General features: G+C 39.2%; 1 protein-coding gene across 5 annotated transcripts in view; it reads left to right on the top strand.

Annotated features, from left to right (window-relative positions):
• Nucleotides 1–23650, top strand: part of LOC108672526 (plexin-B) — a 174944-nt gene extending 151294 nt beyond the window's left edge. For 2 of the 5 annotated variants that reach the window (XM_047880259.1, XM_047880258.1), the window contains exons 9-20: nucleotides 1804–2067; nucleotides 3256–4456; nucleotides 4811–4953; nucleotides 6104–6234; nucleotides 6479–6680; nucleotides 6921–7067; nucleotides 14963–15025; nucleotides 15680–15833; nucleotides 18450–18620; nucleotides 19739–20295; nucleotides 20435–20593; nucleotides 20895–23650. In XM_047880259.1, the coding sequence (XP_047736215.1) occupies nucleotides 1804–2067; nucleotides 3256–4456; nucleotides 4811–4953; nucleotides 6104–6234; nucleotides 6479–6680; nucleotides 6921–7067; nucleotides 14963–15025; nucleotides 15680–15833; nucleotides 18450–18620; nucleotides 19739–20295; nucleotides 20435–20593; nucleotides 20895–21410 (3708 nt within the window). In that variant the 3' untranslated portion in view covers nucleotides 21411–23650. The remainder of the gene's footprint in view (nucleotides 1–1803; nucleotides 2068–3255; nucleotides 4457–4810; nucleotides 4954–6103; nucleotides 6235–6478; nucleotides 6681–6920; nucleotides 7068–14962; nucleotides 15026–15679; nucleotides 15834–18449; nucleotides 18621–19738; nucleotides 20296–20434; nucleotides 20594–20894) is intronic. The other 3 variants (XM_018160208.2, XM_047880261.1, XM_047880260.1) reach the window with 2 other exon arrangements.
• Nucleotides 23651–24928: the final 1278 nt, after the last annotated feature.

Here is a 24928-nt window from a genome sequence, read left to right as displayed (position 1 = left end):
TTTAATGGTAATCCGAACAATTCTTCTCCCTTGACACTGATATGTACACCGACGAATTTTGTTCGCCCAGTCTCCCCATACGACGGCAATCCTCTTTAGTCGGAGAGTGCGCGATAGTAAACATGGCTCTGCTCTGCTGGAACGCGTCTGGAATGACACCGAGGCACGTTGAACGTCCTGCTACACACACACGAGGCCTGTTGCCTGTGAGCTTCACGTGCCGATAGCCTCATCACTTCTCTGATGTATTTTCCCTCTATTCTCTGAATATTTATTGATCCATAATTTATTTATTTTCGGCTCTGAGAAGTGTTTCAAGCAGGAAATAAAGAAATATTGCCCTGCAAAAAAATGAATTTTTGCCGAGTCCTTGTTTCCAAGATTTTGTAAATCAAGTTAGCTTTATTGAGGTTTTTACTAGCAAATGCTCGAATATTTGCTCGAAAACATTTCGTACTCGAAAATTACTTTGCGCACGTAATGTGGTCGTCATATTTGGTTCTTGCAAGGTTACGATTACATTAGAAAGCCAGTGCTTTCTAGTCTTTCAATGATTCCTAAATGCCTTCCGCAAATGCTCGGGTCATTATTGGTAATTTTACATTCACATGTCTTATCGTAAATGTTGCCAGAACTATAAGTGCAGCTCTTGCGGCGGTTCCAAAAGGCTTTGCCATTTTTTGAATTCGTTGTTGACGCTATAGTGGTTGAAAAGTTTGTATTCGCTTCTAAATTCACATTTGATTAATAATTTAATTAATACTGTAGAGAGTTCGTTCTCCGAACAATTAAACAGTGAGATGGTAATGACCGTTACGGGCTCTTGTGGGTTACAGTTGGCATGCTTTGAGCTGTAGCTCCTTCCCTACTTTGCATCAGCCGTGCGCTCTAAATTGTAGCCGTCATCGGAGCCTAATTGAGAGGCCATTACGCATACCATTTGCGAGGGCGACGACGAAATGGGACGACCGCTGTAGTAATATTTTCTAATTTCAGTGCTCTATTAATCGATTCTTGTTTACCTTGTAACATGTCTACTGTATAATTTAGTGTTGAACTCTTCCATTAATCGAAATTGCATGATGTAGTACTGTACATGTAGGCTCCGTCAAATTACTAATTCAAATAATGTTTCATATCTTTTTATGAATTTCTTTTAAAAATGTTTAGTTGAAGCTGAATTTGGAAATCGTCTGTGCAAAAATTTTGTGCTGCAACTCATTTATACGCTGGCATACACGCGCCCTGCCTCATTCGTCAATCTACTTACCGTATAAGCCGTGTCTCAAGCCCGTGATGGCGTGCGTTTTTCCCTCTAATGTTATTCATAAAGAAGGTTATTGTGCTTCTAGCGCTCATATCCTGGCCGTTATGTCGCGTTTCCTGCTCGCTTCCATTGTCGCTGTTTTTTTTTCGCGCGCGGGATGCAAATCTGAGCGCGGGTTTTGCTCTTTGGCTGCTGGAGAGGTGACGGATCTGCCTTTGTTGCGAAGGCCCTTAAACTCTTCCTCTGGAGCGTGACTTGGACGCGACGCGACGCGCTTGCTGAGTTGCATACGACGCGCTACAAAACGAAGCAACCGCTGAACTCAATCTTGAATTCCCGCTTTTTCTTACGTTGTCTTACGTTTTCTCGTTACAGGCTCAAATATTTTCTAAGTGTCTATCAGAATTAATAGTAATTTTATGCAAGATATTAAGCCAGAATGTGACTTGGATCCGATTTTTGGAAATAAGTTCTCTAAAATTTAGTAAGCCATAGTTTATACTATAACTGCAAATTTTTATTTTATCCTTCCTCAGATCTTTCCTCTGGCCGGTCCCGTCGAAGGTGGCACGTTAGTCACAATCGAGGGAAGTAACTTGGGTCTGCGAGAGGAAGACGTTCACGACAACGTCTTCATCGGGAACGTTCCTTGCGCCGTTCGTGACTATCACATTTCAGTAAAGATCATTTGCCGCACCGCCCCAGTCTTCAGGGACTCTGACTCCCAGGATCTGCAGTTCCCAGTCCGCGTCACTACCCCAGCAGGCACAACGACCTCCACCGTCAAGTTCACATACACAGTAAGATACAAGTAGATTTATTTTCACATACACAGTAAGATACAAGTAGATTTTTTCACATACACACTTAGATACAATTAGATTCGTCGACGTCTAAGACTGAACTTTTTCGCAGAGCCTTTGAATGTTGGGGCATAGTATTTTCTTATCCGTTCTTATCCTTTCTCGTACTTGTGGAACGTGCCCTCGAAGTTCAGTTGAATCAGACGCCTTGTCGATCGCTTCGTAGAGTAGTAATATGTTGACTTCAACCACGACTTGATTCTCTTATTTGACGATTTCATTACTATATTCCATTACTGATGTTTCATTTTAGCGTATTAAATTTAAATAATCCCCTGGAAAACAATGGAACCGTAGAATACAGTGTCGCATGTTTTCGGGCGCAGACCTAAAATTATCTGGGTAATTAAAATTAATCTGTTGCCACATTTCGGGAGACTAATTTGTTTTCTCCATATTATTGAGCTTCGTTGTCACTTGATAACTAGGACCCTTTAGTCTTCATGTTACACTATCAAGAATCATATTCTCCATTTGAGCTAAGGCATAGCAATCCGCTAAAGCGTTTAATCCACTATCGTCGAGCGGCTGTCATCGGCCTTGTCACCACACAGAGCAGCTAACCGTATCACTGCTATTGCTCCCTCCCCAAAGACACGTGACCGACCAATCTTTGCCTTCCGATGTCGGGGCGAAACGTTATTCGTTCCATTATCATCTCTCGGCAAGATTTACGATTTTGTTCCGCTCCCACAGTCATGAGACGAATGCCACGACTTAATTGGCGCAACAGGGCTAGCACCGGCTACATGTCGCGGCCGACAGTTATTCTCATTTACCGAATTTAATATTGTTTGCCATGTCTCAATCGTGTCGAATCAAATTTCTTCACTGATTGCATTCCATCTTTTATAATTTCTTTTGGAAGTATTAAATTTCACTGGATCTCGTCATTTTCTTGGCTACGAACCTCATGATGATTTTTTTCCTAAATATTACTGAGAATTCAAGGAATTCAATGCAATCACCGTGACTGCTATTTCTTTCAACAAAACATCTATCATATGTTTGTCCATTTTTGTTTACATTTTTATAGCGTACATGACAATCGCCAAATATTATACTTAGACTTTAAGTCCAAATGAAATTTGAGTAATAGTTATATTTTTGCTCGTTTATTCGCAGAACATAAGCGTGTCGGGAGTGTGGCCGTCCATGGGTCCCGTGTCGGGTGGCACGACGCTCTCAATCAGCGGGCGCTTCTTGAATGTAGGCTCTGAAGTGACAGCTTTTCTGGACGACTTACCATGCATCGCCAATAAGACGCAGTCGTCTTCTCAGCGTTTAGTGTGCGTCACCAGCGCCACTCAACTGCCAGGATCTAACGGCGCAGGTGGAGGATATCCTCTGCAAGTGCGCACTCTTACTGTCAAACTAGACGGCGCTACTCGAGTCCTCACAACGCCCTTCACGTACACTCCTGATCCTTCCATTGTTGATATCAAACCGCTGAGGAGCACGTGGGATGGAGGCCGCATGATTACTGTTCACGGATCACACTTGAACTCGATTCAATCTCCAAGAATTACAGTACTTTATAATGAAGAAGTTCTCAATACATCAGTTTGTTTTGTGCATTCACCAGCTTTAATGGAGTGCCCATCGCCAACGTTAGACCAGGATATGGTCTTGGCCCTCATTGAACAAGGCAACGGCCAAAGACGCCGTCGAAGACGAAGAGCTCGTGATCGCACCTCAATGGATAGAACTCCAAGAGAATCCAGTTACGCTTTTGAGGAAGTCATTCTCGACCTTGGTTTCATTATGGATGGTGTAAAATCCGTGCAGCATTTACGCAAACATTTTCCGGAAGTGCGTTCCCATGTAACTTACGTTTCTAATCCCGTCTACTTTTCATTCCAAGGCGGTCTCAAACTCTACAAAGGAGACACTTTAGTAATCGAGGGTGAATTTTTGAACGCTGCCGCTGACGAGTCAGATGTACGCGTCACGATAGGAACCTCTACATGCAATATGACGTCTCTAGCCAGCACTCAGCTTTTGTGCTCGCCTCCTGAGGACCAACCTACCCCCACTGACGAGAGAGGTGTCACCACGTCGGAGCTTCTACCAATGGTGGTGGTGCACGTGGGGCGGTATCAGCGATACCCACTCGGTGTCCTGCGCTACGAGAAAGATGTGGGTTTCCTATTGAGCCCCGAAGGAATAGCTGGACTGGCCGGCGGTGCTCTCTTCATCGTCATCGCATCCTTCATCGCCATGGGTATCTACCGTCGTAAGTCATCCCAAGCTGAGCGTGACTACAAACTCATGCAGCTACAAATGGATAGCCTTGAGAGCCATGTACGAACGGAGTGCAAGCAAGGTTAGTGATGCTCATATTCATGTGCAGTTGTATATATTTTTTACAGATATGTTATGAAATTACTTGATTGGAATTTACATAGTTGTGGAAACTTTATAAGACAAGTTAGGGTTGCGGCATTTGATAACCTAGAATTGAGATACATGATATCATATATGTTTTTTGTAATAGCCTGATCGTTTTAATGCATTTCTTACCGATTTCACTATAATTAGTTCACAAGTATTTAATATATATTCTTGTTCCGTACTTTCTTACGCCGTGTATCCGCAATTATTATTTAAAAAGATAATTCTCAAGCTATCAAAGTTAGGTGGATAACAAGCTGAGCAATTTTATTCCTGACGTGCGCAGCGTTCGCTGAGCTGCAGACAGACATGACAGATTTGACAGCTGACCTGCAAGCCTCGGGCGTCCCTTTGCTCGGCCTCCGCTCGTACATCATGAAAGTCTTCTTCCCAGGCGTCTCTGACCACCCGATCCTCAATGAACCCAGGGTGAGCATAGTAGTACTTACTTCAACTTTACATTAATACATTCTCGTGCAGGTGTTGAGGTAACTTTAAAAATATTGTCGAAAAATATTAAAAAGTATATTGTCGTTTCATTTGCCTGCTACGGTATCAATTCATTTACTGTGGTTCTATGAAATTTCACAAGGAAACCTGTTTGGGCGCTAGTTTCGATGGATGATTCTTAATAGGTAAGTGTACATCTATGTGTTCATCCTGGAGCTGCTAAATTTCATTCTTGGAAGTAGTCAATTTGCTGATCATTTTTCTAAACACTTATCGGTGTTATGAAAAGGTACCATAATAATAATTCGAGTTTTCAAACTCGACTTTGATTTTAATAATGTTCATCTTTCTTAGTTTGATGTAAATCTTCAATTTTAATTCTGTGTTAAAAAATCCGTTTAAACGCATTATATCTTTCAATTTGCCGTGCTTTAACTCGTGTTCCCTTCATTCCTGGCATTGCACAAATCAATTTGTGGCTACAATGACTTGCCATGCATGCATTTGTGGCACAGAATCTCTTCGAAAGATTTTGCTCGGCGATAGATCATTTATCAGTGGGATGAAGATGGATCAATGGTGCCACCATTCGAGTCTGGGGCATGAAAATGAGTGCTGTTCTCGACTCAAATCTTGGGCAAGATTTATCGATCGGTCGGCATGACTCGACTGCTGATTGATTCTCTCGCTCTCGAGCTGCGTTTTTCCCTCAGCCTGCCTCTTATGTTTTTGTCACATTTTCGCCTGGCGCTTCACTGATATTTGTTTCTATTTAATCTCATATTCAGGTTACATTATTATATTATTATATGAGATGACTTTACTTAAACGAATACCTATGGAGTGTCTTTGTAAAATTCAGATTTTTTCTTTCGTGTAACGGAAAAAAATGAAATCAAGACTTGAGTTCAGAAATCATTTGAAAATTTCAATTTAGCTTTAATTTGTTCACGAAATAATTTGTCACCTGTCAATCTCGGGGACAAATTTGTGTATTAAAATAATTTGTCAATCTCTCAATATTTTCCGTAATTATAAGAATCCTGATTGATTGACGTATTCATTGTATGATCTTCATGAGGTAGTCAACGGCTTTTAACTAACATGATATAAATTTTATCTGGTGCAGAATTTATCAGGCGGACGCAGTAACTACGACGTAGCGATGTTGCAACTCGAACAGCTGATCGCAAACAAGCATTTCCTTGTGGTGCTTGTCGAGGCCCTAGAAGCTCAGAAGACCTTCAGCATCCGAGACAAGTGAGCTGCAATAATTTGCCGATTGTTCTCAGTTAGGCATTTTAGCGATTTTTCATTTTTCCCAAAACTCAAAAAAGTTAAATTATATGAAAAGCTCTTTATATGCAACGACTGTTTAGTAGTGTGTTGCCGGATGTTTAATTTCAAGTAATGTAGAAGGTGAGCAACATGAGCAAATGTTGTTAAATTAAGTACATCGAGAGGCAGTCACCGCTCAAATCAATCCTGCATTTTTTGCATACAGGGTGAACGTGGGGTCCCTGTTAACTGTGCTGCTCATGGGACGCATGGAGTACCTGACAGAGATTTTACGTCTGCTACTCAGTCGCCTTATTTACGTGACGGCAGCGAACAAGCATCCCCAGCACATGCTACGCAGGACCGAAACTGTCGTTGAGAAAATACTTACCAACTGGTTTGCGCTCACCATGTACTCCTACTTGAAGGTAAAACACTTTTATTTTAATTAAAATGTGAGAAGCAGCATTTAAAGTAAAATTAATATCGATGGTTATTTTTTATTTTCTTTACTCGGATTCACATTAATTTTTTAACGGACAAATATTTTTTTAAGTGCCATTATCAATATAATATATTCTTTACAATATATAATCATTATAAGTGCGACATTTTTTTTCTCTTGACTGTCGCGCGGTTTTCTTATGATAGAATCTGTCGTGTTACAGAGCGAATCTGGCAACGCGTTATTCCTGCTGTACAAAGCGATCAAGCACCAGGTGGAGAAGGGGCCCGTGGACGCCGTCACCCACGACGCCCGCTACTGCCTCTCAGAGGAGCGTCTCCTTAGGGAGCAAATCACCCACTCCCCCGTCGTGAGTACTGCCTCATAACCTTCCTCACCTGTCGCGACTACTTCCTCATAACCTTCCTCACCTGACACGAGTACTCCCTCATATAAAAATAACCTTCCTCACCCGTCATGAGTAAGTCTCTCCTCCACTCCTCTGCCGTGTCGCTCTTGCTCGCCTTGTATCGCTCGGTCGCATAATTCCTGGGTTTGTTCGATTTTAGTGACTTTTCTTTCCGGCCGCTCTTTAGAGAAAATCACGAGCACAACCATCACAGATGTTTTATTCGGGAAGACAACCACCCTCCAACCAGCCGCCATTCCATGTATTCTCTGGACTCTCGTAATATGTCTCTTCAATTTGAGTCTTGTTAGAAATTACTCGGTGTGAGCTAAAAATTTTCAAATAAATCCCTCCTACTAATGAAGGTTTCTCCTACTAAAAGTTCCTCCTACTTGTTAAGTTTGTCAGACTCACCGTTTTTATGCGTTATGAAAAATCGTTTGCTCTGATTAAACAAATATATATTACGTAGTCAAGCTCGCAAATATTAAGAATCTTAATCTGTTTTCAGTGTAAAAATGAAAATAATTTCAAATTCCAATTTCGGCATCAACAATTTTGGGTGCGGTATTAGTTAATTATGTTTGGAAGCATGTTTGGGGGATGGGAGTGTCTGTAGTGGTCGTGGCCTCCGTGGTATAAAGCAATAAATCAATTAAGGCGCGCGTGTGTGGACGTGTTAGGTGTTGCCTGCTGCACAGCACCATGTGTTGTAACACCTCCCAGCCGCTCCTGGATCATGTTGCACCAGCACCCTGTCTTGCTTACCCATATCATACTGTTTCGATGCGTTCTGTATCCATGTATTAATATTATATTTATATATTAATATAGTTTTAATTTAGTTTTAAAAGACACTTCGATGAAAATAAAATGTTACTCACTGTAATATTGAAAACTTTTGTTCATAAAAAATGTAGGCCTATCATCATTCCATTGAATGGTTTTAGAATAATCCTAATGTTTTAGAATAATCCTAATGTAACTTAGAAAATTGTGCGATCCTTAAATTTTGTGAGTCTAGTGATCATGAAAATGAAAGCTCGTTTTCACGGACAAATTCCCTGATTCAAGAGAGATAGATGACTACATAATAAGCCTAATTACAACACTTCTCTTTAACTTCACTTCTTGTTTGTTTGTTTGTTTGTCTGTCTGTCTGTCTGTCTGCTACAAATCTTGTAATCGAAATTTAACACACTTCTACTTATCCTATCAATCTAAAATTTTGTACACTTGTGTAAAGTTGGAGACAATGCATGAATCAAATGTCAAAATAAATGATTTTAAAAATTAAATTTTTTTTTTCAATATTAAAAAAATTGAAAAAATAATTTTGTCAGCTACAAATCTATGAGAAATTCATTGTACATCTGTAAGATTGGAGACACTGGATTCTTTTGAAGTGTTGTCTTTAAAAAGTAATTTTTAAACGTATATTATTATTAATATTCAAAAATTAAATGAGAAATTCATTGGACATCTGTAAGATTGGAGACACTGGATTCTTTTGAAGTGTTGTCTTTAAAAAGTAATTTTTAAACGTATATTATTTTGTTACCAAGTTCTCCTACTGCTGTTTTATTGGCAGGCTTTTTTTTTTGTATAGTCGAAAATAAAACGCTGATATTCTAGCAGAAATTCTCAGAAATTTTATTATAAATTTTAAGTTTGATGGCAATGGTAATGAACTGAGTGTGCTCAACACGTATTGCCCAGCTCCGTCCGTTTAGCCATTCAGTATAGTAGTCATTTGTCCCTCTGTGAAAACGCGTATCTGCATAATGTATTAATTTTTATGTGATATTTCTCCAATTACTAATCTTCGTTGAAATTTGATGTTACTGTAACAATTAATTTTTACTGGAACATCATTTTTGAAGTGCACGTAGATTAAACCCTAGGCATTTCAATGTCAATAAACCACAAAAATATTTTTCTTCATATCGTATTCTTATGCAGTTATTTTTGGTTATTGTTTGTGTTTATTTTCTGGAGCACTTTAGGGCGCACGGTAAATTTAGACCAAGTTTTCCCTCTTGCAATGAACAGTTAGCGCATGAGCTGAGCGTACTCCATAAATTGCTCATGGGTGGGGAATCTGTGGCTCTTTTGATGGTTTGAAGAGCGTGTAGCCGCACAATACATTCCTTGCTGCTGCTGCTTCACCATGTATAATGCATGGGGCCGATCACGGTAGTAGAGCGGCTCCCCTTCGTCCATCGCTCTCCCTCCTGTCTTCACCATAACTAATTCCATCCTCCCCTGCACACCATCATAATTTACGGCGCCATCCCCATTAAAAAGAATCTCCTTCCCTCGAGTGTGTTTTTTGCTAGCGTGTGTGGACGGACCGCTGTCCGTCCGTCTCGCGTCGAGCGGCTTGATCTTCCTCCTGCCTAATGCTGTCCAGAAAAAAACCTAGGCTCGGTTAGGCTGAGTAATTGCCTCTGCTTCCTATTGTCCCTTCGATAGTCCTTGTCTTCGTACGCTGCGTGTATTTATGTACGCATTACACATCTACTGCTCCTTAGGCTAGGATTGCTTGTCCTGAAAAATATGTACGGCACACCATTTTTTGTTGGCCCCAATCCCTTCACTATTTACATGCAATTTATTAAGTGGTTGATAAGAGCGTGACAAAGATATACTCATGAATTCCAGACACCGAAGGAGTTCATTTAGAGAACTCCTTCACTGAAAGTAATTAGAGTTTTTATAGAGGCGCATAATATTCCTGATATAAATTTGCATCATTAGTTATGTATAATCATCACGCTTTGAATAATTTTCTTTAATAAGCTGCACGATATGTTTGAAAGTACTGCGAATTGCCCCGTAATTCAAACAGTGTATTGATGAGACATAGACCGTCGCCTGACATTGTTGTCTTGATGTCGCGCAGCCTTTCGATGCACAAGCACTGCCGTTGATCTCCGTGGACGATGCACCATCCATCAGCGATAGCTGGGCGCATGGGAGGGAAAACCTCGCCACTTTATCGCGCGCTCCCCTCCTCATATAGCGCATCGTGGCTGCCCCAAATCTGCTCTTGAAAATAGCCCCATATCATTTTTCTATCGAGAGCTTCGTGTTTCGCCTTTAATTTTGTAAACCATGTTCTCAACTCTTCCTAGTTTCTCTGTAAAAGTTCATCTTCATAAACCGTTGTCTTCACTCCGTTCGTATTGACGCTGCACCTCTTGATTATTTTCATTTTGCTTCTTCTGTTTGTGTACCCTGCATTTCCGATCATCTCGCCATTAAGTTTTTTTTTGCGTCATCGTCTATATCACTATTTCGACTTGAGAATAAGTCGTTTGAATAACTGAAACTCTTTGTACTTTACCGACTAATTGGATTTGCAGATATTGTCAATAATACTGCGAAATTATTTGATTTATTTGATATATTTTGCAAGAAGTCCAGCGAAGTTTTTGACGTTTTTTTTTTTCTTACTGCTTCAAAGCTCTCGTGAGTCTTGACCACGCCCTCAATATGATTAAGTCGTCTGGCAGTAAATTTGGCACTACACCATAAATTTGATATCTTATCATTAATCATAATAAATCATCATGGAGGTAAAATGTGATCTTGCGATTCACGGAGCTGTGTATGCAATTAGTGAAACTCGTTTCTATATATGAAAGGGCATTTCCCTTCATTTGCGATGTTTATAAACAGGTATATTATTTTTTTGACTCCGATTAACTGAAAGTACTTAAATTCATTCTCCCATATAAATCCCCATTATCATTGCCAAGCATTTGTGATTCGTCAATTTAATCATGGATTCCTCATTCAATGCTCAGCGTTCAGTCTGAACGTTACAACTCTGAAATTATTAAGTTTCTGAGTGTTTATCGAATTTCTTTCTGAACTTCTCGTATTTTTTCTCGTTTTCAAATGTAATATTATAAACCCTTTCTCCCTGCTGCGCTTCAGGTAGGTTGTTGGCGATTCCAATGTATATATCAGTTTTCTGATGGTTATGTCAGGATGTTCTATGGGCCGAGCGGCACAGTCGGTTGTTGTGGCTAGACGAATGGTCGCGCACTATTCCAAAACGAGCGCATTATTGATATGGTTTGGAGGCTGTTGTTGCTGGCGCTTTACTCAAATGCCTGCCATTTAGAGCAGCGCTCGATAGAGACGTTACTTTGGACCCACGCTCCTCAGGTCGACTCTCTTATTCATTGCCAGCGCTGCGACTGCCGGCATTGTTTCCTTACTCGAAGTCTCGCCTACAAATGGAAAGTCCTCTCGAGAGGTCCGCCTGGGTCGGCCTATTTTTTCCCCATCGTTGCCTCCGCATTCAATCGACGGGCGGATTCAATCCCGTAACATATTGAGGTTCCGGTCAAATTTGATTTGGAGCGAATTTCTTGGAACAACGATTGCGATATTTTGCAGATATCTAGATGAACGCATAAGGTTTTATAATCATTAAAAAAGTATATGTCTCAAAAATGTTTCCTCACTGTCAAGCGTATTTCTCTCTAAAATGTTCCGCAGAATTGAATGAATTTTTAAAAATTTTTAAAAATGTGTATCCCGACAATACAACTTTGGAAGAATGCTCACTTTTTTGCGAAAAAAGTTGGATTCGCTACGGTCCTGTGCTGGGCTGAGCGCGCTGCATGTTTTAATATTACTCACACCGCGACACTTGAGAAATTACTCGCTGGGGGAGAGAAAAGCCGCTGATTGCTTTCGTATTCATGCGGCCGAGGGAGGACCTCATAGCGGCGTTCTCGCACCAATGAGCAGGAAGCGGTCGCCCGCTCCACAGCTCACTTTTGCTGTGACGTTGTTGTCCCCATGTTAGCTTCATTTAGTACTACGTCTAATTTGCTGCTATATTATACAATATAGTTCCTAAAGTAATGTAATAAAAACGTTTCACTGTTTGATTTACTTAGTTAAACAATTTTAGTATGTATTGATTAATCATTATTTTCATCAGTGAATATTGTGTGAAGGAAAGAAATATATCTGTGAATATTTCTTTCCTTCATTCTAGATTGTTGTTTATATTTTTTTACTGGCGTGTGTTCCAAGTTGCGTGGATATTACTCTTATTTCACGTTCTTTAAATTGTTACTCTCTCTCTGTCTTATTTCACGTTCTTTAAATTGTTACTCTCTCTGTGTCCTAAGTCTATGCTAACAAAATTGAACTATTCATCGACCCGACGGTTCCAGGTTCCTGCTCGTGCATGATGTCGCATGTGAGCTCCCTGCAATTTGTCACTGTAATAATATCTTGGTGTTAACCCGTATTCCGGTTCCGAGGCTCATCTAGACTCTAGTGAAATATTAGACTGTACTGAGATAACGCAAAATCGAGAGTTCAATTTTAATTTAGTTTACACTACTTCCAAATTTTGTCACTTAGATTTCTTGGTTTCATTATTATTCATGTAACGCAAGTCCTGTTAAGTAACAAAATTTCTGTTTTCGCGTATATCGTTTTTCTGAGGGTCATAAATATTCAGCGAGGTTGTTTTCCCAGCGCCCTATTTAGTTGTTATTGTAGGATGTGGAGCTCGTTGCTGGTGTTTTCACATGTTTAGGCAAAGGTGCGTCGGTAGCGCACCATTGATTATGCAATTTAGCGAGATGGAGCAATTCTTCTCTCCGCGACGCACCTGCCAGAGCGCAATGGGCCGTCTCACGAACCGAGCTCGTCTCCCGCCACTGAGCCGATAATATAATGATTTTTGAAAGCTTGTAAAACTTGGTTACTTTATCGTCTATTATGAGTTTACCGTGCATCGACTCAATTTAATAACGATAACCTTTCAAAATCGTTTCTCATAAAATCAAATCAAAATGTTTTCTTGTTTTATTATGGTCATCTAAGGAGTATTTCCATTATTTCTTTCGTCCTGCCTCCTCATATTCGATTTATCTTTAGTTTATTCATTGCAATAACATTGAAAGTTAGTTTGTCAGTCGTTTTCATATGTTCTGCCACGTGACTGATAACAAAACTTTTTGCCACATCCAGGAACGACCTAAATCACTAATTTTGTAATTAGCATGCAAGCCTCTGTCATGCCAAATCGTTTGATCTGAAGTGTGAGACCTGCTGTAGGTGTCCCTGGAAATTTTTGCATTTTTGGATCAGCTGCAGCTCGCAACGAAGCATAGCTTGTGTACAGTAATCCTTTTTGTTGTTGATATTTCCTGTTATTTGTTCCTTTCAACACAGATGTTAGCTACTTCTCATATGCTAGATGCAATCAGAAAGAATTATCGTACTGCAACAATTATTGCCTTTATCACAACTATATTATGTCAGGATGTATGATATTAATTTTTTTGGCGGATGAGATTGAATATGAAAATAATTTGTAAAGGGAACCTCTAAAGGTCATTGATTGAAAATTTACTCTGATTCAAGGCTTATCGTTCAACTCCATCTCATAACATTTCAGATGAGGAAATTTATTCCGCAGTTTTTTTCTGTTTTACTGTGTTGTGCTAGCGAAAAATTCACTTTGTAGAGCGGGATGTATTGAATGTCAGGCGTCATAATGTGAGCGTGTGATCCTAACCAGCTGATGAGGCGCCATTTACTTGAGATATCTGGCCATCAGGCCGATAAATTGCTGCCTATCTATAGCCTACCCACCCGGCCTTGGCTTCTCTTCTCTAGTTGAACTTTCCGACCGACCGCTTCAAGCTCACAAATGTTTCGTTTTTTAACCTCGGAAAAATGTGTTCTTCGTTTTAGCGGCACCTCGTTCGATCTCAGCGCTATTTATTTTTTGGGTTCAAGGTATTTTTCGCTGCTACTTGTAAAATTCTACGGTAATTCATAGTAAATATATGTTCTTTACACGAGTATCCGCACTAATTTCTGCGATCGTGGTGATGGTTCTTTTAGTTTTCTCTCAATTCCCGCAAATTTCAGAGCAATAAATGTGATTACAAATGAAATGTTTTTGTTTAACGATAGACTTTTCCTTCATCTTCTCTTTCCTTCCTTCAATGATTTAATTATTTGCACTCTTTGGCTTGAGAGAATTCTCATTTAATTCCAACTTCAAAGTTGTACAAGAACTTTGATTGGCTGAGCCAGTGTCGTTTCCACTCGTAAGTTTTCGTTAACCCCTTCAAGGAGCATCACTGATCCGAGAAAAGCGATTTACGGTTCCGCAGCCGATATTTCTAACGCTCAGAAAAAGTGCCGTGGCTCAGTTACAAATGGTCTAAGTTGTGGAGGTGGACACTTGCGTGAAGTAATTGCTCTCGTCCCGATGTAGGAAGTGCGCAAACTTTTCGCCAATATTTGACTTCTTCCTATCACAGTATTTGTTTTCTTCTCGTTTGTTTGATAAATCTCTTTATATCGAATTTTCACTGTGACTGATCTTACATTCATAAGATTATTCGTTGAAACTTGTGTTTATGCTCAGCATATTAGATTTATTCATACTAAGGCATATTTTTATTGCACCTATTACTTTACAAGTTAATTTGAACCTATACCCTTAGCTATTCTGTTTGTGCTCTAAAGTGAATTCTGTTTCTGTAACGGTTACCTCCAATAATTGCTACCATTTAATTTAGCATTCCGCTTATGCACAATGCACATGCATTTTTGGTAAAACATCGTTCAACCTTTTTGATTTAGTGGAGAGTGCACATCGATGGGTTGTCCACATTACAATCTCTGTTAGTGAAAAATAAGAATTTACCCAAAATGGACAATGGGTCTTGAAGTGACATTTGCCTTGTTGCGTTGCCTCAAATCATGTAGCTGTTAAGTGAAAAGATCGTCTCAACGATCTTCTGAAATTCATTGCTTCGCTTTCTTAACACACGAATGCTTTCTCTTCGTTGCAGACTATCCACCTCCTTCACGATGACCCTCATTATGAGAAAATACCCTACCAGACCACCTACAGTGTATGTATCCCTTGTTAAATCCCACATCTTACCAAATCAGGAGCGAACCTGTTAAATGGATGAAATAAACTGCACTTTAAAGCATGCATTTTCTGCTTATTTTTACGTTTTTTTTACAGTTTATGAATTTATGGAGTTTATAATTTTATATTGGAAAAACATTCTCTGATTGAATTTAAATTCGACACGAATTCCTGACTTTTTCGTCTAAAATAAATGTGAATTTATCGTACAAAAAGACTTTGGGTATTTTCAACATTAATTCAATGGTTAAGAATATTTTTTAATTTTCAAAATTTGTGTGTTTGTGTGTATCTTGTGCATGTATTTTTGAAACCCAATTAATTTTTTTAAACTTCAAAGAAAATCTGCCAAACTGTAAGAACATGTTGCCGTGTATTTCAAGTGCATCGTTATAACCCTTTAGAAATTCATTCTGATAAAATTTTTTTAAGCACACGAACCTAGTCAGCTTCCACTTTTACTTTTAGTTAAAACACAGCGTCAAAACATTTTCACCGCGGATTTTGCCCAGAAGGTTTTCTTCTTTCTCTTGTGCGTTAATCCTGTCGGTGGTTTGTTTTATTATAATTTGTAAGCCGCATGAAAAGCCTTGAGATAATTCGCTAACTTGCTTCTCTTTCCTCAACCTAGACTGTGGCAGCTTACTCAGAGGAGTACGAGGAGAAGGTGCAGGTCAAGGTGCTTGACTGCGACACCATCAGTCAAGTGAAGGGCAAAATTTTAGATGCGGTCTACAGAAATTCGGCTCAATCCATCCGGCCTTTCGTGCACGATCTCGATCTCGGTAAGCGATCTCATTTACATCTCGAATTCATGTCAATTTGCTGCCTTTACCAGAAATTTTTGTCGTTATTAATGTGTGTGATGCATAAAGGGTGAGGTGGGATTCCTGAGTTATGTGTATAAATCTTTGTATCTTGATGACGATGATCGTTTCAATCACCAGTTTTTGTATTATCATTCATCACAACGAACCTGTATTCTAGTACACTTTGTTAGATATTATCACTTGAACAAAATTCAATGACTACGTTTTTCGCTTGCACAGCTTTTTAAAATGTCAAACGTCTTACGTTTTATCTGGATTCGACGATTCAATTTCCTATCCATGATTCACTCTTCTTCCATGAGCGATCTCATCTGCCGTGCGCGGCTCTAAATACCCGTCGCTCAGCAGCGATGTGTGAGGCTTTTCCGGATTTGCATCGGGAACATGCAAGAATCTTTTCTGGAAGAGTCGCGCATTTCCATTCTAATTTTATCTTTGAATAAATGAGGACTGCTTTTTGTGTCTCATCAAGAAGGGCTTTGCGACCGAACGGCGTCCTTAAGATGACCTGAGCCGTAACATGCTGACATAATAAGCTTCTTTTTTCTGGAGACCTGCAACCTCAGGTGACATTAAATACTTATTTAGCACGAATTCTTTTTCGTCGGGATATATTAAGTTAGTTCAGTGACGAGAAGATTTCCTTCACAGACCTCAGGTCAAAGATCTTATTTGTTTCTATTCAGGCCGGTAATTACGACGAAGGTCGTTTAATTCGTTTCTTGGAGTGATCACAACGATGTTTGGCTGATGCGTGCCTGTCTTGCATTCACCGACGACCGTGAAGTAGTTGTATTTTTTAATCTAGCTGCATAACAAAGCCGTGCGTCTCACCATATAAGAACTTCGATTATGGACCGTCGCCGTATCAGCGGTCTCATCTGAGTCCCGAGGTGCTGACCCTTTGACTTCGAAGACTTGGATACGCTGCACCACTTTCACTCTGCCGCGTTCTTCCACTAATCTTTCCCAGGATTATTCATTCGATAGATTCGTGGATCACAGGATACTTATTTTTCATATTATTAATTATACTTATGCAGTGTTTACCCATATATGTACGCCGTTGAGCCGTTATCCCGCGAGCGTAAATTATTGTATTTTTCTGATGCGCGAAAAGTCTTGTATTTTTTACCGCGAAAAGATCTTAACTGCAAAAAAATATGTACGTAACGCAGCTCTACAATCTATCACATGAAACATATCTCTAAGTATCAAATTTTCAATCATATTTTCATGCTTGTACATCTGTAAAGCTGTCGTAATTTATCTCATATGAGCAACTGAAATTCGGTAGGCTCCCAAACTGCTCTTTTCACACATTAAGCGCTGTAAATTTTCTCATTGCCGAAATTTTTAGTTCTAAATTTATCATAGTTGGATCACAACTTATGTTATTGATTTCATAGCTTTATTGTACCTAGCTAATTTGGCAGAATTTGAAGTTTTAGTGTCACGCTGAACAGACTCGCGTTTCGCTTCTATCTCTTGACATGTGCTACATCCAAGTAGTTCGCTTCGCTATGATTTTTATTCCGATTTCTGGATACAAGTGTGATCCATTTTACTTATCCATATTATTACACAGTTTATCAATTGCGGGAAAACATTGTAAGGATGTGTTGTGTGGCGTAACGAATACGTGTCGAATTATTATGAGCGTGGTGAGATAAGAATGAGTGTCACCCTTACACTTTCTCTGGTATTGTCCCACTGGAGAAAGCCGTGCTGCATGAAGCAAATCCTAATGGTAGGATGTTGTTGCAGCTCCAGCCCAACCTGTGAACTCTATTGGCTGGAGATTACAGAGAGTTTCCATTAGAAGGGCTGTCATTCGTCTCAACTTGGCTTTTCTTATAGCCCCTCATGGACCTCAGCCTAACTGATAAATTTAACCCTTTGCTAAGAAAGGTCTGCCTCCGTGTACATTTGCGAAGACAGCTTACTCATGTTCTCGATGATAGATGCGGCTCATCTTTTGACTTGGAGCATTCCTGATCCATCTGAGTGGGATTAGAGACGGCCTTCGCCCTACTAATTCTTATATTGTTGTTACTTTGTTCGCGTAATCCGTGCTTTCGAGTTCTTATTCATGGTTTATTGACTCAGCAGAATTTCGACAGTATTAATACCTACATCTGTTAAAACGCTTTCCTTTAAAATAATCAAACTTTATAAGTGAAAAGGGAGCAATTCTCTTCTTAATTATTTTTAATTTTAATGTCGTTTTTGTATCTTAAAAAAACGGAATGTTTTTAAACTGGCGAGTATATTGATTCAACTTCCTTCTCTCTATTTGGTTCAGACAAATTTCCAACGAAATCTGTCATTTCGTGCAAACTTGTGCATAGATCTAAATTTTTGTCGTCCAGGTAGAATAGGTATACAGAAGTTATTTATATTCAGTGTCACTGGATCCCGTAATTAAAGACTTCTATTCATCAAGTGTAGTATAAACAGATAATCACCTCGATTGGGCTGTGATGTAGGGACAAATATGAATAGTCATTCTCATATGTTTCAAAGGCTTTATTCGCAACATAACCGCTGTCTCGTTTCCGTGCAAACCAGAGTGGCGTCACGGACAAGCTGGACGAGTGACGCTGAGCGACTTCGACCGTACAAGTGTAGTGCAGAATGGCTGGTGTCAGATGAACACTTTGCAACACTACGGCGTCAAAGACACCGCGATCATGGCTCTCTTGCCTCGACAGAGCGATTCTACGTACTCATCTTCTAATTGTAAGTTTATTCTTTGAACTATTCTGTCTTACAATTTGATTTTTCAGCTATGGTTCATCGTATACTGTTAGTTCCAATATAATTTTGTGTGACATTAATTATTATATCATTAATTAGTTTACTTGTGTAAACTAAATAATGTTATAATGCTGCGATCCCTTCAAAACATTTGCATGATTCATCCCACGAATTAAAATGAATCTATCATTTTTTCCTGTTATTCTTTATTTTCCTTCTCTGTTCCACCCTCCTGGTGATCACCTTAACTGTTCAAGAAAGTAACGCCGTTACCCTCATTTCTGCCTGATGAATGCCTCGAGGGTTGACCCTTTCATTAATTGCTGTCCGCGTGGAGCTGGAAACTTAGTGCCGTCGCTCGAAAACTTTCTAGCTTCCGTAGTTTCATGCCACTTCCTTTTTTTCATCAATGTCTTGCTCCGGCCGAGTAGCGTCAGTGATCATATTTAGACGAGCGAGAAATTTACTATTCGAATGTAATTTTTTGGAGGTTAGAATGAATTAAAACGTTAGAATGAATTCGCAGAATGAATGGTGAGAATGAATTCGTGGCAGTACTTTGTTCAAATCAATATCGATTTTTAGTGCAACAAGCTAAGTTTTCGATAGTAAAGATATGAGTGTCGGATTTAATGTTTAATTTTCAAGTATCAATAAAGTAACCATTTTTCGAATCATTAAGTTGACCAAATGATCGTAAAAGCAGCCACTCGAAGGAGAATCGGCCTTCTTTGAAAAAATTGCAGAATTGTTGGTGTTAAATGTTTAATTGTTTTCCCGATTAATTATTGCGTTTGAATCAAATACGCGATTTAGTTTAAATTGCTTCTCCCGTTCTCCATTTAACTTAAGCTGTTCAAAAAATTACAAAAATTTATGGTTATTGATTTTTGCATTTCTGCGAAAGCTTACAAGAGCAGTTTCACTTTACTTGCAACACTTTTTAGGAACTTTGTGTAGGTATATTTGCAAATCTGATTAAAATTTTTTTTCATTTTTTTATTTGAAGTTTTTGTGCGTCATTTTTTTCTCCGTAGGTCATTATTGTTTCTCATTTTCATTGAGTTTGTTTTTGTTTGCATTCCTCCCACCTCGTGTAGGCACCGGCCACTACTCGTACGCTAACAGTGGCTGCCTCCTGGCGTCCCTTCCTTCAGGCGCCGATGTGCCGCGTAATGCGTACCACATCGTGCGTCCCTCTGACGACAACACCACTTCCATCATTCGAGGGGACCACGGCACGCATAAAGCCATCCCTGAGATCTTCCTCACTCGCCTCCTCTCCACTAAGGGAACTATTCAACAATTCGTAGACGACTTTTTCCGCTCAATCTTAAGCCCAAATGACGGTCTACCACCACCTGTCAAATGGCTCTTCGATTTGCTCGACAGTGAGGCCCGCGTTCACGAAATTAATGATCCCGAGGTTGTTCACGCATGGAAATCCAATTGCCTTCCTCTCCGTTTTTGGGTCAATTTCATCAAGAATCCTGATTTTGTTTTCGATGTTTACAAGTCGCCAACCGTTGAAGCATCACTGGGAGTCGTTGCACAAACCTTCATTGACTCATGCGCCACAACGGAACATAAATTAGGCAAAGATTCTCCTTCCAACAAGCTGCTCTTCGCAAAAGATATCCCTCGCTATAGATCTATGGTAAGTCAGTTTAATTCAATTTTCTTCCTAATGAATTTTACATTATTGAATGTACTAAAGAGTAAATACTTTGAATAAATATATTCATTACACATGACTCTACCGGCGTGTGACATTTTGGTCTTCATGCTCGTTACAGGTGAAAAACTTCTACCGTGACATAGCAAGCTCCCAGCCTGTTAGCGACCAGGAGCTCGGTCAGCTGCTGCAGCAGATGTCGGTAGCACACATGGGCCAGTTCAATAACCTAGCTGCCCTCAAAGAGCTGTACATCTACATCAGTAAATACAGCTTGCCGGTAAGTATTGTACCCCTCTTCTGTTTCAGCAAAAAATTAAAAAGGTTGAGGAGTTTTTTAATAGAAAATTTTAAATGGCTGTGTAGCACTGATAGCATTATTATTATTTTTTTCAAATATCCTTCGCTGACGAAGTCAGATGCTTAAACGAAAAAAGATCACAGTTCGAAAAAATTGTTAATCTCTCGTTCATTTTGTCATAATTCTCATCGTTAGCGTGGATTAACGATTATTACCCCTCATCTTCTTGTTATAGGTAATATTATACGTATTCTTAACTTGGTATAATATTTTTCCCCAGATCTTAGAGTCCCTGGAAGCTGATCCCTGCTGCAGGGAGCTAAATTTGGCGCACAGGCTGCAGGCGATTCACTACATCGTGGAATCCTTCAGTCACTCTGGTCCCGTTTCGCCTCTACCGCCGTCACAACACATCACTTCTCCTTCTCATGTGTACCCTCCTACTTTCATTAGTTCACCTACACAGCTCACTTCAGCCCACTTGGCTACTTTACCTCACGTCACCCCCACATCGTCGTCAGGAATGCACATCATGCAGGCCATGCCACACGTCTCTTCGTCTCCTCACATTACGTGTGCGTCACAACACTTGGCTACGTCATGTTCACCCTCCCACCTCTCATCCAGTTCGTCCACTCATGGCCACTTGTCGGCTCTGGAAATGTCGCCTCTACATCATTTGAACCCGACGTCTCAAAATCAAGAGTTTCTTCACCAGCATCATGGATCTACTTCATCCTCATCTCAGTCACACCAAACCCTGCCTTCGAACTCTTCGCAACTTTCGGAGCTATGAAACTTATTCTCTTATGATTACTTTAAGAAAGATATAGTAAAGGAATATTGCGCTGAGTGGCAGACTTGATGGAGTGCATTAGAAAAAGTTTACTACGCGCCGTGTCTTAGCTTAGGACTTAGTGAAGTGTGTTCACCTAGTGATGTGTAGACAAGCGCCCTGTCAGTCAGTGCACTGTGATCAAATATCAATTAAGAGCACTTCGCTCCCAACATTGTGAACTTTTAGTAAATTTATTGAGTCAACTTTTTACTTCTTAACCGTGAGTGCTATGTTAATAACGATGGTTTTTCAATCTTAAATTCGTGTGAGAGGCATTGAAAAGTGATAGTTTGCTAGGCCTCGACAGTACTTACATTATATACTGTAGCAATTGCATAGACTTTTCGGTGTTAGGTGTTGAGTATAAGAAGCTAAGATCATGAACTATGTAAACATTGCCTTTAAACGAGCATGACTTATAAGTCTTCTTTGTGAATACCATTGCCTTAACTGTGGCAAATACTTTGTGATAAAGTCTATTCTTTCTCCATGCGTTGTTGACGCTGGCCCATCGCTGTATTTTCTAGAAGTTATTCTGGTGATAGTTTTAATTGCCGTGCTAACTTATTTAGGTGTCACCTTTTATCTTTTCTGTTGAATTTACTCCTGGACCAGCATATTCGCCGACATTTTTTTTTATTTTCAAGTAACGGATTTCCTATCGTTAAAGCTAACGAATTTCCAAGCCTATTGATCACTGTTGAGGGCTCCATCTTTTGCAGCATTTTTAAAGAAGAGTCTTCGTGATTTAATGATCAATGGCTGATTCTACTTCTATTTGTTAATAATACAATTTACTAAAACTATTGCTGACAAACCCATCTTGCTAAATTTTAACTTCATTTTGAGACAATTTATCATATTTTTGATATATTTTAAAATCGACAATTCTCTGCTTAGCATCTGGTTTAAATGGCGATAATTGCTTTTTATTTCAACTTAAATAAGTAACAGTACGTTTTCTGTATGTGCGCCAAGCATTGCTGTATTTGGATGCCTCTGTGAGGTTAGAATGAATTTTTGTTATTGAAATTGAACTCTTAAGTTCATTTCCCGACTGCGCCAAAATTACACCCTTTTATTTGGCAATGATCTGCCGGAAAATTATTTTAATTGCCTTACGGAAATATCTTGTAAATCAACATATTCACTATCGCTTGTCACATAATTTTACTGTTTCTCGTTTATTTCAGTTGGTTGTTCGTTCCATCTTCCCTAAAAATATATTTCCATTCATCGATTCAGTTTTGTGTATGTTATTTCAAGAAATTACAGCAGTCGAGAAAGCTTATTGGTACATGTAAATAGCATCGGTGCTAAAACTACTGCGTAAATATTGTTATGAATATTGAATTTCGCATTATCTGGTCATTATTATTATTAGTTTACGTAAACGTTAAGCGAAGGTGGCGCCGACACCTTGGCTGCCCTGTTTCTGTTTTTTTTCCTATTTATGGACATTGATTTTTGTAAATGGCTCTTTCTTACTTTTTAAGGCTCTGAAAGCGTTTCTTCATTCCTTAATTTATATATTCACTTGAACTGCTTTCTTCTTGTATGAATAATGGGAAGAACTTCCAAGTAACGATCAGAATTTGAAGGTTTTTTGGTCTGCCTCCATCATGACCCATATTTTTATTTTCAGACAATAATTCAATTATAGTTTTTGCGCACTCGTCACTTTTTATGGATGATGGAAAAATCTACCTAGCTAAAATGTTTCTTTATTATTTTTTTTAATACTTGGTTTGTTTTTTAAACCCATTGTCCAAAAGTTTGTCTTGGATGGACATTCAACTCTTTTATTCCCTCGTGTTCTTATTGAGATATAACGATTCTTTTGAAGTAATCTTTGCCGCCTCAGTAATGCATATAAATTATGCTACACACTTCATAAAATATTGGAATAAAGCTCTTCTCATTTCAAAGCATAATATTTTGACCAAGTCTGAGTAATTTCCCACGCTTTCTGTTTCAGGAGCTTGTTGTTTTGCTCGCCGTGCACAATGAACGTTAAAAATCAACACGATGTCTCCTACAAATTCCTATAACAGTTCTTCACGAATTGACCCATACTGTATATGATGTACAGCAAGCTAACTGTTTTGTTATTCTAAAGTATTTTTGTATATGTTCGAAAAGGAAGGGCATTGTACCATACAGAGAAGTTTACTACAAATAAAATGAGTGCCAAGAAAGATTTTTATAACCCACAAACAAGTGAAGCTGTGCTTCTCAAAACGACAAATTTACATTTTTATTACAGCAGATATGTCAACTATCGTTTGCTATGTAACATCTATAGAATGTAAACCTGAACATCGCCAAGAATTTCTAGAATCTTCTTGAAGAATTTGAAATGGATAACTGATGATGATATCTAAACGTGTTCAACACATAATTCATTTTATCGGCAAATTATGGTTAGATTCGTAGATTCGTTCCAGCCCACTCATTACACTTGAATTATCGAATGAAGTTATTAAACAATCTATTCATTCAACCCTTTTGAACGAGCATTATCACATTTTCGTTCAATCCGGCAACAGAAATATACTCGTACTCAAATTTTCCGGCTTTCAGCAGTGCATGAAATGAATGGAGACCATTATGGGTATGGGATTTGATTTGTGCATCTTTACTTGTTCAACACTTGCAAGAGAAGGCAGATGGCTACTCTTGATCAGAAAGGCGTAAAACAAATATGAGGAGCTCGCGTACGGGCTTTTGGAAGTGGAGGCCGTATGCCGTATGAATGCCGAGTCCTAGGAGGCCTACTATGTTCCACTGGGTAGCAACGGTGCTCCAGTTTAAACAATGGCGCTTCCAACAGGCTGGCTGCCCTTTGGATGCGAAGCTAAGAGTGAAGACTTGTCGTATGGTAATTACTGGATTTGATTATTACCACCGTTGAAAGAATATGCTGTATAATGTAAATGAACTACTTCAAGCTATTATAACCACTGATATTCCACCTAGCTAAATCGCTGATTGCAAAATACGTAATTCATTATAGAAAAATTCTATCGAATATCCTTTCGTTGAAAAAGCCTTAATCTGGTGAAATACTGTCTTGTGTAACTATAGGCGGCTAGTAAACGTATAGATATATATTTTTAAATTAAATTTATTTGCCATATCACGTGCTATATATACTACGTGGAATTTCAACTTCAAATATTTATAGAACTCGGGGAAAGAGAACTTTCAGGTGCCACGCACTGACCTATTGTCTTAAATTTGTAGGGAGGTTACTCCCTACCTGGTTTCTTTCACTTTTTATATTTATCGAGTAAGAATGTCACAGATTGATTTAATCTCGTGTAAGGAGACCCAATCGAAATGCCTATAATTTAATCGCTTGGGGGGCTGCGTTTGCTTTGTTAGGTGCAAGTGCAGCCAACTATTGAGACTAGAGTCATTATTCCTCAACATCTTTTCTCATCAACAGTCAAAAAAGTTTATTCTTCATAATC

The sequence above is a fragment of the Hyalella azteca genome, unplaced genomic scaffold (genome assembly GCF_000764305.2).
Source record: "Hyalella azteca isolate HAZT.00-mixed unplaced genomic scaffold, Hazt_2.0.2 contig5093, whole genome shotgun sequence".
In the NCBI taxonomy this organism is placed as follows: domain Eukaryota; kingdom Metazoa; phylum Arthropoda; class Malacostraca; order Amphipoda; family Hyalellidae; genus Hyalella; species Hyalella azteca.
The sequence above is the reverse complement of the archived record's forward strand: the minus strand, read 5'-3'. Positions and strand labels throughout refer to the sequence as shown.